The sequence below is a fragment of the Pelobates fuscus genome, chromosome 7 (assembly GCF_036172605.1).
Source record: "Pelobates fuscus isolate aPelFus1 chromosome 7, aPelFus1.pri, whole genome shotgun sequence".
Taxonomy (NCBI): Eukaryota; Metazoa; Chordata; class Amphibia; order Anura; family Pelobatidae; genus Pelobates; species Pelobates fuscus.
The window spans coordinates 50,082,555-50,095,158 of NC_086323.1; the positions used below are offsets into that span (position 1 = coordinate 50,082,555).

General features: G+C 37.1%; 1 protein-coding gene across 5 annotated transcripts in view; it reads right to left on the minus strand.

The window, feature by feature from the left end:
• Positions 1-12,604, minus strand: part of COP1 (COP1 E3 ubiquitin ligase) — a 159,827-nt gene that overhangs the window by 126,961 nt on the left and 20,262 nt on the right. For 4 of the 5 annotated variants that reach the window (XM_063428235.1, XM_063428233.1, XM_063428237.1 and 1 more), the window contains exons 3-5: positions 10,188-10,285; positions 5,581-5,645; positions 2,299-2,418 (exon numbers count right to left, since the gene is read on the minus strand). In XM_063428235.1, coding sequence (XP_063284305.1) covers positions 2,299-2,418; positions 5,581-5,645; positions 10,188-10,285 — 283 coding nt within the window. Of the gene's footprint in view, positions 1-2,298; positions 2,419-5,580; positions 5,646-6,962; positions 7,050-10,187; positions 10,286-12,604 lie in introns of those variants that run through there. The other variant, XM_063428238.1, reaches the window with a different exon arrangement.

The window sequence follows — 12,604 nt, forward strand, 5'->3', positions numbered from 1 at the left end:
AGCTCTGAATTTCCAATAAGAAATGTTAAATAGAGGTTTTTATTCATTAAACCGTATAGTGAATTGTCAAACTAAACTACAACATGTACACTAAACAGAGCTGACAATATTGTCCAACTATTTATGGGCCAAATTCTGAAAAACTGAACATTAATTCACCAGAAGTCAACATTTTGTGAATTAGCAGTGTATTTTATTCACAAGAATTTTACTTTGTAACTGGTCTGTTATGACTTATTTTCAATTATCCCTTCATCTCTTTGAATTTGTCCTAACAATTATTTTTACTTTTTTTTTAATCCTTTTGTAGTTTTTAAAGGTACTGACATCTAAATGACTTCATGTTGATCCTTGTGAATGGTCAATGTTATTTTGACATGTTTACCATCTAGTTTTTAATTAATAAATACGTTACATTTCATTTATGGCTGCATTTTCAGTGGCTATTCTGCTCTGGAAATCTTTAACTTGCTTAGTGGGAGAAGTCACCCATACTTACAAGGCAGCCAGACTATTTTACTTACTTCTATTGTACTTCTTCTAATAGACAAATATAAAGCATTGAGCAATGTTAATTTTCAATGTTATACTTGTAGTTTAACATGGCTTGAAAAGAATGAAGTCCAAGGATGGGAGACTGTTTTGGGAGTTCCATGGAATAAAATCTAAGCATCAAAAACTCTACAGCCTGCTGTTGTACAGCTTGACAACTTACCTGCAACAAAATTAGACAAAGATTCTGGTACATCATTTAAGATCCTTTCCTTATTTACACTACTAAATTCAAAAGTGTATTTTATTGGCATTTCACCAAACATTACTAAAATGTTTCATTAATATTCACAACGTGTTACTGTATTAATCCAGAGAATTTTTCGCAATTGCTGTAACTATTATTCTTGATATTAACACAAAATAGTGAACTTTTAATTCCTACCCATTTTTCACAAAATTGGTGCCAATGAATCATTTTCTACATTCACTTTACTGACCAAATAAGACTTTTTTTACATGTGAAAAAGAAGGACCTGTTCCTTTAACACAGTAATGGTTTGCAAATCAGCCCCAAAAGACTTTCACCTTATACAAACACAAAGGGAACACTGAATGTGCAGCTGGTAAACGGATGTGCAGCCAAATGAGCACATAACACGACCGACAGACCTTTTAAGAAAGGTTACAACAACAGATATCCATAGCCAAGTGTAAGCAGGGAGTGCTACCCTTAAGCTGCGTGTTTATCCCAAAACATAACCCTCCTGGGTCTAGACTGCTGAGCGCTCTCGTGCCAGTCTGTGGTAGACAAATGTTGTCTAATCATAATCTTTTCTTTGTTAGGCTAAATTTAATCTAAAGATTATAATATTTTCCCCTTTTACTGCTGTGATACTTGGCCAAATATTTTTATGGCTCTCCTGGCAGCAGAGATGAACAATATGTGCAGTAGAGGGAGGCTATGTTACTGGCACAGCATGCAACCGGGACAAAAAGACGCTTTATCAATTCCATGAGACTGTCTTCGTTAGATTGAAAGGAATTGCCAAAGGGGGGAAAAAAATCGGGGCACAGCCACTTTGTTTAGGAAAAGCACCAGAAACAAATTAAGAAAATAAAATGAAACAATTATGAACCTTTTTTCTTCTTTAAGTTAACTATGCCAAAATGTTACTACATTTTTATATACTAAAAACAGGGAAAATCCACCATAAATAAAATAGAATCTGACATGACACATTTAAAATGTAAGTTATAGCAAATTGTAAGGGTAACAATTCCTTTATTTATGTACAAATATCCACATCACTGTCAGTACACACTGTGTATATGAAACAGTCAAATTCCACATACGGGGAGCACATTTACTGACCGACTTAGCATCCAGTATATGAACACTTATTGAGGAAGAAGCGGCAGCAATGGCATTTCTGCCAGACACTACCACATTGACTTTTGTCTAAAAGGCAATTATGGTTGGTGAGAGCCACATATCATTGCTTGCGCTCAACCTGGGTCATTTCAGGAACTTTTAACCAGCCCTCACATCCCAATATCTATGATAATATTAATAGCCTGAAGCAGAACATATTCCCCGCAGTGCAGGTTTCCTTTAACTTAATAGGAGCATGGACTGCAGACATTAAAAGAACTGGCTGAAAGTTCCACAGAGGACACTGGAGAACTTTCTAAACAGCCTAATGTGTGAATTGTAACAAAACAATATACACACATCATGCCTAATTTTGTATTCTCCAAATGTTAACATTGTAGGAAAAACATGTGGCTTGTACTGTTACTTACGGCTTCCAGCTGTCTTTTCTTCTGCACCAGCAGTTGAAGCATCAGATTCACATTGGCCAAATCTAGGTTATCCTGGTCAGTAGCCAAGAGGTCCTGAAAGATTTGCCACCTGTGGCCATTCTACAGAAGAATAAATTGTGTCAGTGATTAACTATATGAGACAAAATAATTAATAGGAATACTATACAATGCACTTTTAAAATCAGTAGATAAAATAAAAAATAAAAAGGTTTCTATACATAATTATTGCACACACACATATGAAACTCTTGCTAACAAAGCATGCAGATCACCATGCAATGGGTGTTTGAGCCAGCAGCCACCCTGGCATCAAGGTGCGTGTTCCATTTCACAATCACAGTCAATGGCTACAATTCACATTAAATACCCCCTGGACTATGCCCATTTGAAAGTCGGTTGCGATGTAAAGTTTATATTATTATATATATAAAAAAAATTAATGTAGCATTATCAAAAGAGGAGCAGTCAGACAATTATGCATTTTTTTTATTTAAGGAGAAGAAAAAGAAAAAAAAATATTCAAAGGGGCACACATGGCACCCTGCAACCGCTACAGTAAGCTGTGGTGTCCAGAGTCCCCTGGTGCCATCCCACTTTTAAAAGTCAAAATGTTTTCAAATAGTTACCTGGTGTCCCCGGAGCACCTGCTGTCCAGCCCCTCCTCGTATATTGCTAAATGAGTGTTCCCCTTCAGCACTACATACATCAATTCTGTCCCCATCTGGAAGAAATTCAATGGCTAAGAGTCATTTGATTCTCATCAGTCAATGAATTAATCCTAAAGGAGAACAGAACGGATATGTAAATGAGTGCGAGTCCAAGGTAATTGGTAACCCATGGCAAAATAATTTGACTTTTCAGTGGGATGTGACCAGGGGACTTGTGGCAACATAAACAGAGCACTGTAGAAATTACAGTGTTTAGTGTGCCTCTAGTCTACTTTTGTATCGAAGGGAAGACTTGTTACAGGCATACAAAATTTCACTCAAAAAAAAAAAATACAAAATAAAAGCACATTCAATATATCAAGACAACGCGTTTAGCATATATCATAGGGTAGGATGTGGGGAAAAATGTTAAGTAAAGGAGAGTTTGAGAATCAATCTAAAGCTTTTGGACCTGGAATTGGCTTTGGAAGGTAGCATATTTCAAAGAAAACACAATTATAACATTTATGTGCAACCCAATAGCCATTCAAATGTCACAAGTAGAGAAAAAACACCTAGAAGACTGGGTGTAGAATGCCTAAGATTGGAAAAAAATAAATAAATAAAAAAATGTTTTTAAACATACTCTGAATATTTGCCTAATCCGTTTAGTCATATTTGTTTTTTCGAAATAATCATAATTCCCCATAGGAATACATAAAGAGAAAAATGGGGAGAACGCAAGCTCTTTTGGAGTAGGTTTTGGAAAACAGGCGTCTGCATCTGACGTCAACGGAGCCCCTGTGACACACTGTGGGCCACGGTTTAAGAGAAGTAGCAAATCAACTGATTACCACTGAGTAGGAGTGATCAAAATAAGATACAAATTCTGGCAGAGACAGAGTCGGATTAAATTACTGCACATTTTCATATAGAAAAATGTACAACTATTTTGGTGAATAGATTCCAAGTTAACAATATGTGACTCTAATCATTATGTTTTTCTAGTTCTGCTAAAGTCTGTTTGATCAAGGAAAGTGATGAGCTGCAAACAGACAGAGCCAAGTGGGTTGCGTGTAGGGATTATATATTAAAAACCAAAATATTTAAAGGAGCACTTTGAGCAACATATCTACTACAAATTACAGTTCCATATAAACAGGGGATCTTCTCACCATGTGCCAGTGGTATAAACTTACACAACAAATACTACACCTATGCACGTGAAAGAACTGGTAGAGGTTCCAAATTGGACAACAGGTCATGTAGTGTACTTTATCAAAGCACAAAAGATGCAGAAAGGGACGTTAAGACTTTGTAGAATGGGGCAACATGGAATTTTTGTATTAAATGTAAGGTTTGGGAATCATCACTTAATCTGCCCCAGAAGATGAAAACTGTGCCAAGTTCTAAGAAATTGTACGGTTCACGGCTTCATTATGTCAGTGGGGATGGAATGGGCTACATTAATGCATCTGTCTGCAATCCAGGATCTGAATGCAGTGAGGTCCATCTGTCCATTCCTGTACTCCATAGCCTGCGCTAGCATGGACACAAACTATACTTAAAGTGGTTGTAACTGCCGGAAATGTAATTAAGATTTACGTGGAATACTCCTACTGACTGCAATGTAATTTCAATAAAATTCCACAACTCTCCATAGAAATAAGACAAAGTGTGGACTACATTGTCTGATGATAAAGTAAAAAGCTCACAGAACAATAAAAATAGTAAAAATAAATAAAATGCAGCAGTGGGGAAAAGGCTTCTTCTCTCACATCTAAAAGATACAATCTATGGAGGATCCTCTATAAATCTGTTGTAATTTTGTGAAGAGCAAAAGAGAAAGAAAGCGAGAAAAAGAGACCGCCAACAAAGAGCGAAAGTGCAAAAAAGAGCATAAGAGAGAGCGCAAGCGTGCGAGAGAAAGAAAAAAAAAAAGAGAAGGGAAGAGAGGTTTTTTTGGGTTTTTTAAGGCGCCATTAAAATTTTTAGTCATTATTCTAACTTTGTGGATGTCTAATAAAATGAATAGGTCAAATTAGTGATGTTATTAAGTTGGAACAAAAGAACGATGCTTACAGCATCACTGGCCAATGTATATGGAACAGAGATCACTTGTTTGTTAACAGTTACAGTGTTGGGGAAATGATTTATAGATCACCTGCTATAATATAATACAGGGATTAAGGTTGGCCAAGTAACTGTTAAAGAGAAATAATACTTATTTTTTACTTTGATTATATAAAAGAGTATTTAATGGACACCGATATAAAATATAAAAAGTTAAGGAATATGTCTCATTGTACTCTTTACTTTATAGCCATTAGTTTATCTGCATTTATTTACTGCATTCAGAGTAACTAAAGCTATGAACGTTTTTGGTATTTAAAAAAAATGAATGGAAAGGATAGCAACATTCTGAAAGATGCTTGGCACAAATATAAAGTAAGTATCCTACAGGAAACATTGTAATTTCCTAGTGAAGAGCGTGTAAAAAAATAAGTTTAATTAATCACGAGCAACATGACTATTAATGTTCATTATAGAAAGAGCTCAACTAGATTTATAACAAGATCCACAGAGCCAGCTAATACATTTTTATAGTTCTCACCGAAGGGTCCAGCTTTAGACGCTTGTCATCAAACCTCTGCTTCTGCTTGAGGATTAATTCATTTACTAAAAAAAAAAAAAAAAAATTGTGTTGCCAAATTTGAATTGAAATGTCCACATATCTCAATACCTGTGTCAATATCTGTGTCACTAACAAGTCATCGCTATGAACATTTTATTCAGAAGACAGAACATACCGGTTTCCATGCCAGTTTAAATATCACCATGGCTAACATATGGCAGGAAGAGGGCAACATCCAAAAAAAAAAAGTGTTCGATACGTCAACCTTTAGATTAATGCCATACTCTCAATGTCTTCATTATGACACTTTACCTAGATTAGTAAAAAATTACAGTATTTTTCTTTCATCTGAATCCATCACATACGGGGTATTCCTTCATCCAAATGAAGTAGAACCAGCCTTTAGAAGTTTTCTCCCTTCCTCTTTCTCCCACAGGAAATCCACAATTAGCAGTCTAGTCAAGCAGAGATTGAACACCGATAAAAAAGGGAAGTACAAGGAATCAAAGCAGCAGCAAATCCATCAGGCACCGAAGGCAAATAAAATACTCTGAAAGTGCCTAGGGACCGTGACCACAAAGATGAAAAATGTCTTGACAAGGACATATTTAGTTTTTTATTTTAATGTCACAAATCTATAAAATCAGGTATAGCAAGCCACTCTGACAGGAGTCATAAGAATGAGTAACATATAAAAGTGTAGGAGACAGCCTGTGAATGATAGCCCATAGTATTTTCTAAATGAGTGAAGGTGGACACAATAACATCAAAATGATACGACTTTTAAAAGTGTGCTAGGAAGAACAAGAGGACTCTTTCTTCGGAGTATTGCATTGACCAGATCTGCAAAGACCCAAGAGATAGTCCCAGAACTAGTAGAATGAGTGGTAAACCAATCTGGTATTTACCACAAAGGAATAAAACTAGTACCATATAAGAGACAAAAGGAGCACTATTCTAAGATAATCGCTACAACACTACTAAGATTCCTCTTCAGATATCACTACAGGGGGAGTTCCCTTTCTGCACTAAATATCTATTTTGTCCCTGGACAGAATGTATTAACCAAAAGCATTAGCAGATGATCTCAGCCAATGAAATCCAAGCTCAAAAGGTGTGTAAAATGGATATCAAGGAATGAGGAAGCTCAAGATATTCAACTAGTTAAAAAGAAAAAATAGCCTTCCAGAACAAGCAAATGTAGATACAGATTGTGCATAGTTTCAAAATGGTGAATGTCAAAGCATCCACTCCACAGTGGTACAGCAGGAAGAATCACCAGGTTAATATGTGGCCGAGCCTGTTCAAATATCTGGATGTCAGGAAAATGGGTACAGTGCTTAAAAAGGCAGATATCTGACCTTTTAAAGTAGTGACAGACAAGCCTTTGTCAATGCATCCTGGAGAAAATCCAGGGCACACCATAATTAACATGCTCACCATATCACCAAGACAGTCTGCCAGGCCTGCACTAAAAAAAAAAAAAGTTCGAAACACATTTCCATCTCAGAAACACAGACTTAATGTCTGATCAGCCCCTAAAGGTCTTGAGTGAAAAGTCTAAACAGAATGACAAACCAAGTCCTACAAAGTGATATAGAGGCTATTATGACTACTGGCACCTATTCCCGATACAGTTAAGAGAACTGTGCAGGAAACATAACTACAGCACAGATACCAGAGCAAATTCAGGCAGAGCTAGCAATGGCTGGAACGAGGCGACAAAGAATGTGCAAATTGCTCATCACTGCAAGAAGTCCAAAGAAAAGCACTGAATGCCAGCATAAATTATGAAGGGCACTCGGCACAGGTATGAGATCCAAGGGAGATTTACTGTAGGAGGAACAGTTGTAACTCATACAATAAACTCATCTGTGCCCAGTCCTCCTCTTTGTCTATACTTACCTGTGGATTTTGGACAGGAGCGGAGCCCAGTTTGAGTTGTTCTACAAGTACCAACACTACTTTTTTTCATGCACAAGCACGAATGTCACACATATTTACTGGGATAACACATACAGTTGGTTATTCGCTACTCCAAGCGAGACATACGTGTTGGATTCAGTAGCAGGGCTAATTCAGCAACAGGCCGGAGAAAGCTCACCAATGCAGTTGCTTAATGGGCAATGTATTTCAAAATTAACTGAAGAAGGTTCCCTTTACTGTCCTATCCACGCAGGTGAACTCACAGATGGCTTGCACAATGACAAAGGCAGGAACCCCAAGATAGAATCACTTGAGTGGACACGAAGCTTAGCAAGGTGTAGCTGGAAGCCACTGAAAGTTCTGTCACCAGCCCAGGACGTTATCCTTCCTGCAAGTGCTTTGATAATTCAATTCTCAGCAGAGAAGATCTGTTGACTGAATTAAAAAAAAAAAAAAAAAAAAAAAACTTGTAGAAATCCATAAAGCCCTACCATCTCTGAAGGGGGCTGAAATTTAACTATTGGGTTTCCTGTGTTGGAACATAAAAGAGGTGGTGTTGCAATGTTTTCTGGGAGCGATACTCTGTCCAGTTGGAGGAAGGAATGTCCCAGAAAAAACAATGTATTGCTGTGAACCTAGACTACATTTAAAATAAAATTAAAATACAAAAGTAAGAGGAGTTTGGATTCTGCATAGTCTACAATGCTACTAAGCTTGAGAAGTATATGATGGCAAAACATTAATGTGCGCTTCCATGCTAAATAATAAAATATAAAGTTTGCATAGGTACAAAATGTATGTTGCTCCTGACCAGGACTAACTGTACAAAATGTTATATTCTACACTTCTTGCTGGATATATAAACCTAAAAAAGAATACTTATTTTCTTCTCATTGTATCTGTTGGCTGGACTTTAAACTGTATTCTGTGGTTCCTGGTGCTGAGAAGGAGCACACCATGACAGGACAGGGCCTGGATCTAGGGCTGTGGACCAGACTTGCTATTACACACTATTCAACATAGACAGACACACACAATGTGTGTGTTTAAGTATAATATACTGAACTCCCTTCCATGCCACCAACTGTGATACCTTATTTAAGATCACAATAGTCATTTATTAATGCATGCCAGCAAAGTCTCCAGATGAGAGATCTGCATTCAGGGATGACTTTAACCCCTTAAGGACATATGACATGTCATGATTCCCTTTTGTTCCAGAAGTTTGGTCCTTAAGGGGTTAAAGTCATACTGTGGGCAGTATTGCAACTAAGCACTGTGAAAATGTTAATATATTTGTTCATTTATTTTGTCTCTATACCTAAAATTATACAAAAGGGAATATAAGCTAGATGTAAAGATTGCCCAACTCAAATAATCATACATCTAGAGTTGTAACTTTATATTCAGTCAGTTTGAAGTATCATTAAAGGGACACTGTAGCCACCAAAACAGACCATGCCCCTGCAGTCTCACTGCTCAATTATCAGCTATTTAAGAGTTAAGTCACTGTTCATGCAGCCCTAGTCACACCCCCATGCATGCAACACAGCCTTTCTAAACAATTCCTATAAAGAGTTGTTTAATGTTTACACTACCTTAATTGCAAATTCTGTTTAACTTAACCCCTTAAGGACACATGACATGTGTGACATGTCACAATTCCTTTTTATTCCAGAAGTTTGGTCCTTAAGGGGTTAAAGTTTCTTATCTCCTGCCCTGTTAATAGCCTGCTAGACCCCTCATGTATGTAATTGAAGTACAATTTACATTGCAGGAGATAAAAAGATGTAACTTACTGTAGAAGTTTTTGAGAACGAAACCATTTTGTTTTCATGCAGGCTGTGTCAGTGACAGCCAGGGGATGTGACTAAAGTGTCCAATGGTCAGTCTTTCAAAAAATTTGCATAATTATTTAGAGAAATCATCAATATTTCATTTGTCCTATCTGGTATGCAGTACATGGTATATAACCAAGTGGCTCATTGTTTTAATGCTTTCAGCATATTAATTTTGAAAACCACCTAAATTTGTTTAATAATTAAAAGAAACACTGGACTATCTGTTCACTATAACCATTTAATCGCTTTGATCCTTCCGTTCTGTATGAAACCATTTTCGAGAAGTTTGTCACTAAATAAGAGTTCCTGTACACCGACACCCTGGCCACTACTGGCTGTATGGCTAAAGGGCAGAGAACACACTTCCTCATATCAATTAATTCCAGCAATAAGCACTGTAATAGGCTGAAAGTAGTCAGCTGGCACTCTGGCTCCCCACTAGCCCAAGCAGCAGAGAGGGGATGGACTGCTAAGAACTCACTTAAAAACTGTTTAACACTTGAAAACCTTAAAAACTTTCACTTGTGTTCTATCAGAGGTTTTCAAAATAGAAGCATTGAGATGCATTGCACATGCACAGCAATCACCACAATCTGCCAACAATGCTTCTCATATAAAAAGGATTGAAACCAATGCTTCTGAGACTACAATTCAACGCGAGCAAGATAAACCTTACTGGCTGTCTGCAGCCAGATGTCGCAATGTGATTTATATAATAAATACATACATATACACAATTTCTAAATATGTGTAGTTTTACAAAAAATAAGCAAAATGACATGCAGTTACCGCCTTAAAAAAAAAAAATAAATTACTTACCTAAGAAGTTTGGATACAGATGATCAATGTTATCAACCACATAATTACACTTTGGACAACGGTTATTATCTTCTAAGCTTTGATGGATACATTTGTAACTGAAGAAGAAAAAGCAATACAAAAACAAGCATAGATTAGTTTAGGAAAGTTATTACTTATTCACCATGGTTAAACATTTACCAAGCAGCAGTGAATGAATAGAACCTTTTCAGTGTGCACATTTCTGCTACAAAGGCCTGAAGAAACACTAATCACCCAAACCAGGTCATTTTAATTAAGTTGCTTTGGTGAATAAATACGGTCCTTTTTTCTTAGCACATTTTGGTTAAACTAAGGTTCTTGTGGTTGTCAGAAAGGCCGCTATTAGAAGACCTTCACATTGGGCATCATTACATTGAACACGATGATGCCAACTGTTCATGCTTCTCATACAGACTGCCACACACGTCATAAGTCCCAAAAGTATTGGAATGGACTGGGAATCATGAACAATGCTCTCACTGAATAAGGAAAAGTTTTACTCTTTTTAGAACGGGAAAGGTGCTGTTATCTACATAATCTCACCTAACCTTCAGGAATGACTCCAGGCACTGTGACCACTGTTACCACTTCATTCCAAATGGTTGAAATCAATGTGCAAATTCTGTGCAAACAGTTAACAATAAAATAAGAAGCTTTCAACACCATCTACGGCAGCAGCATTAGCCATCCCAGATCGAGAATTCTGCCTGGCAAATGTTAAATGTGTGCATATTGGGCGTCTGTTGACAGCGCACACAGCTTGCTAGCAACAAACCCACCAATGACGGCACCCGTCCAAGTCCTCCCCACAACTCATCCTCTGGGACATCTCTCCCCCTGCAGTGAAGGGGACTGATGTCACCGGAGGATTAAGGTGCAGGAAGAACTTGGCCTCAGCATGGGATTACAGAATTCATTTTTTTGGGGAGGGAGGGTGGATTGACAATTTAAAAAATATTTAAGGAGTGCTCCTTTAAAAAAGGCTACCACTTCCAAATTGTCTACATAGATTAAAGTCTATATTTTCATATTTGGTATGTATACTCAAACAGAAAAGAGACCCATACGAATAGTATAAATCTGTTCAAGTATGCATCTTGGTAATACCCCGTGAGAAACACCAGGCCTATGTACACATACATCAACTAAATATATTGTCAATGTCATCATTTCGATTATGGGATCTTGCCAGATCACTTATAACACTTAACCATCTTCTTTAAATATAAATACACCTGCTTTTAACACAGAGACTTGAAGATAATGGGATAGGAAGGCAGTGGAAGCAAAGTTATTAAGTTTGTTGTTGGGACTCCCAATAGGATATTTTTTTTATTTTTTATGGGATCATTTACAATATTTTAATATTAAAATAGGTCTGGAAAATACAAGTAAATGTAGAAACCCAAACCTATCTTGGAACTGGGCCTCTAAATTTTGACTGCCCTTGAACAGTTAGTAGGAAAAAAAATAAATAAAAAAAAATTATGTTTCTGTTCTGCATTCTCATTTGCATTGTGTACCTTGGACTGAAATGAAGCATGCTGTCACTTTCTAAATAAGTGGAAGATTTTATTCTTTGGTGTAATTTTCAGAGAACTTCTAGTTCCACTTAAAGGGACACTACAGTCAGCAGAACAACTACAGCTTATTGAATTTGTTCTGGTGAGTAGAATCATTACCGTCAGGCTTTTTGCTGTAAACACTGTCTTTTCAGAGAACATGCTATGTTTACATTACAGCCTAGTGATAACTTCACTGGTCACTCCTCAGATGGCTGTTAGAGATCCTTCCTGGGTCATGGCTGCCTAAAATCCAAACATTCAGTATCTCCTCCTTCTGCATGCAGACACTGAACTTTCCTCATGGAGATTCATTGATTCAATGCATCTCTATGAGGAGATGCTGATTGGCCAGGGCTGTGTTTGAATTGTGCTGACTCTGCCGCTTTGTCAGTCTCAGCCAATCCTATGGAGACGCATTGTAAATGGATCAGGCTGCCACTTCTGAGGAGGTCAGCAGACTGCTTGTTTTTCTGAGGCAGAGTTACAACTTCAGGCTTAAATACAGTAAGATTTTGCTATATTTATGTAGGAATGAGGGGCCTAGGGGGGCAAGATTGGTGTTTTAACCCTATAGTGCTCCTTTAAATTATCGCACAAAAGTACATGAAGCAAATGTAAAAACAGAATTTATACAAGTTTAACAATGCAAAATGAATCTGAGCAATTTGGGCATTCTATAAAGTTATCTTTATTTCACACCTGAACCTGTTTCCCGCACTTGGACTCGTGCCATGTGTACACACAAAATCCATAAATTTTCATGGGAGGTATTGTGTACAAAGATGAAGAGAGTAGTATAAAACACTGTACATGCATGGTACTTAATTTAGA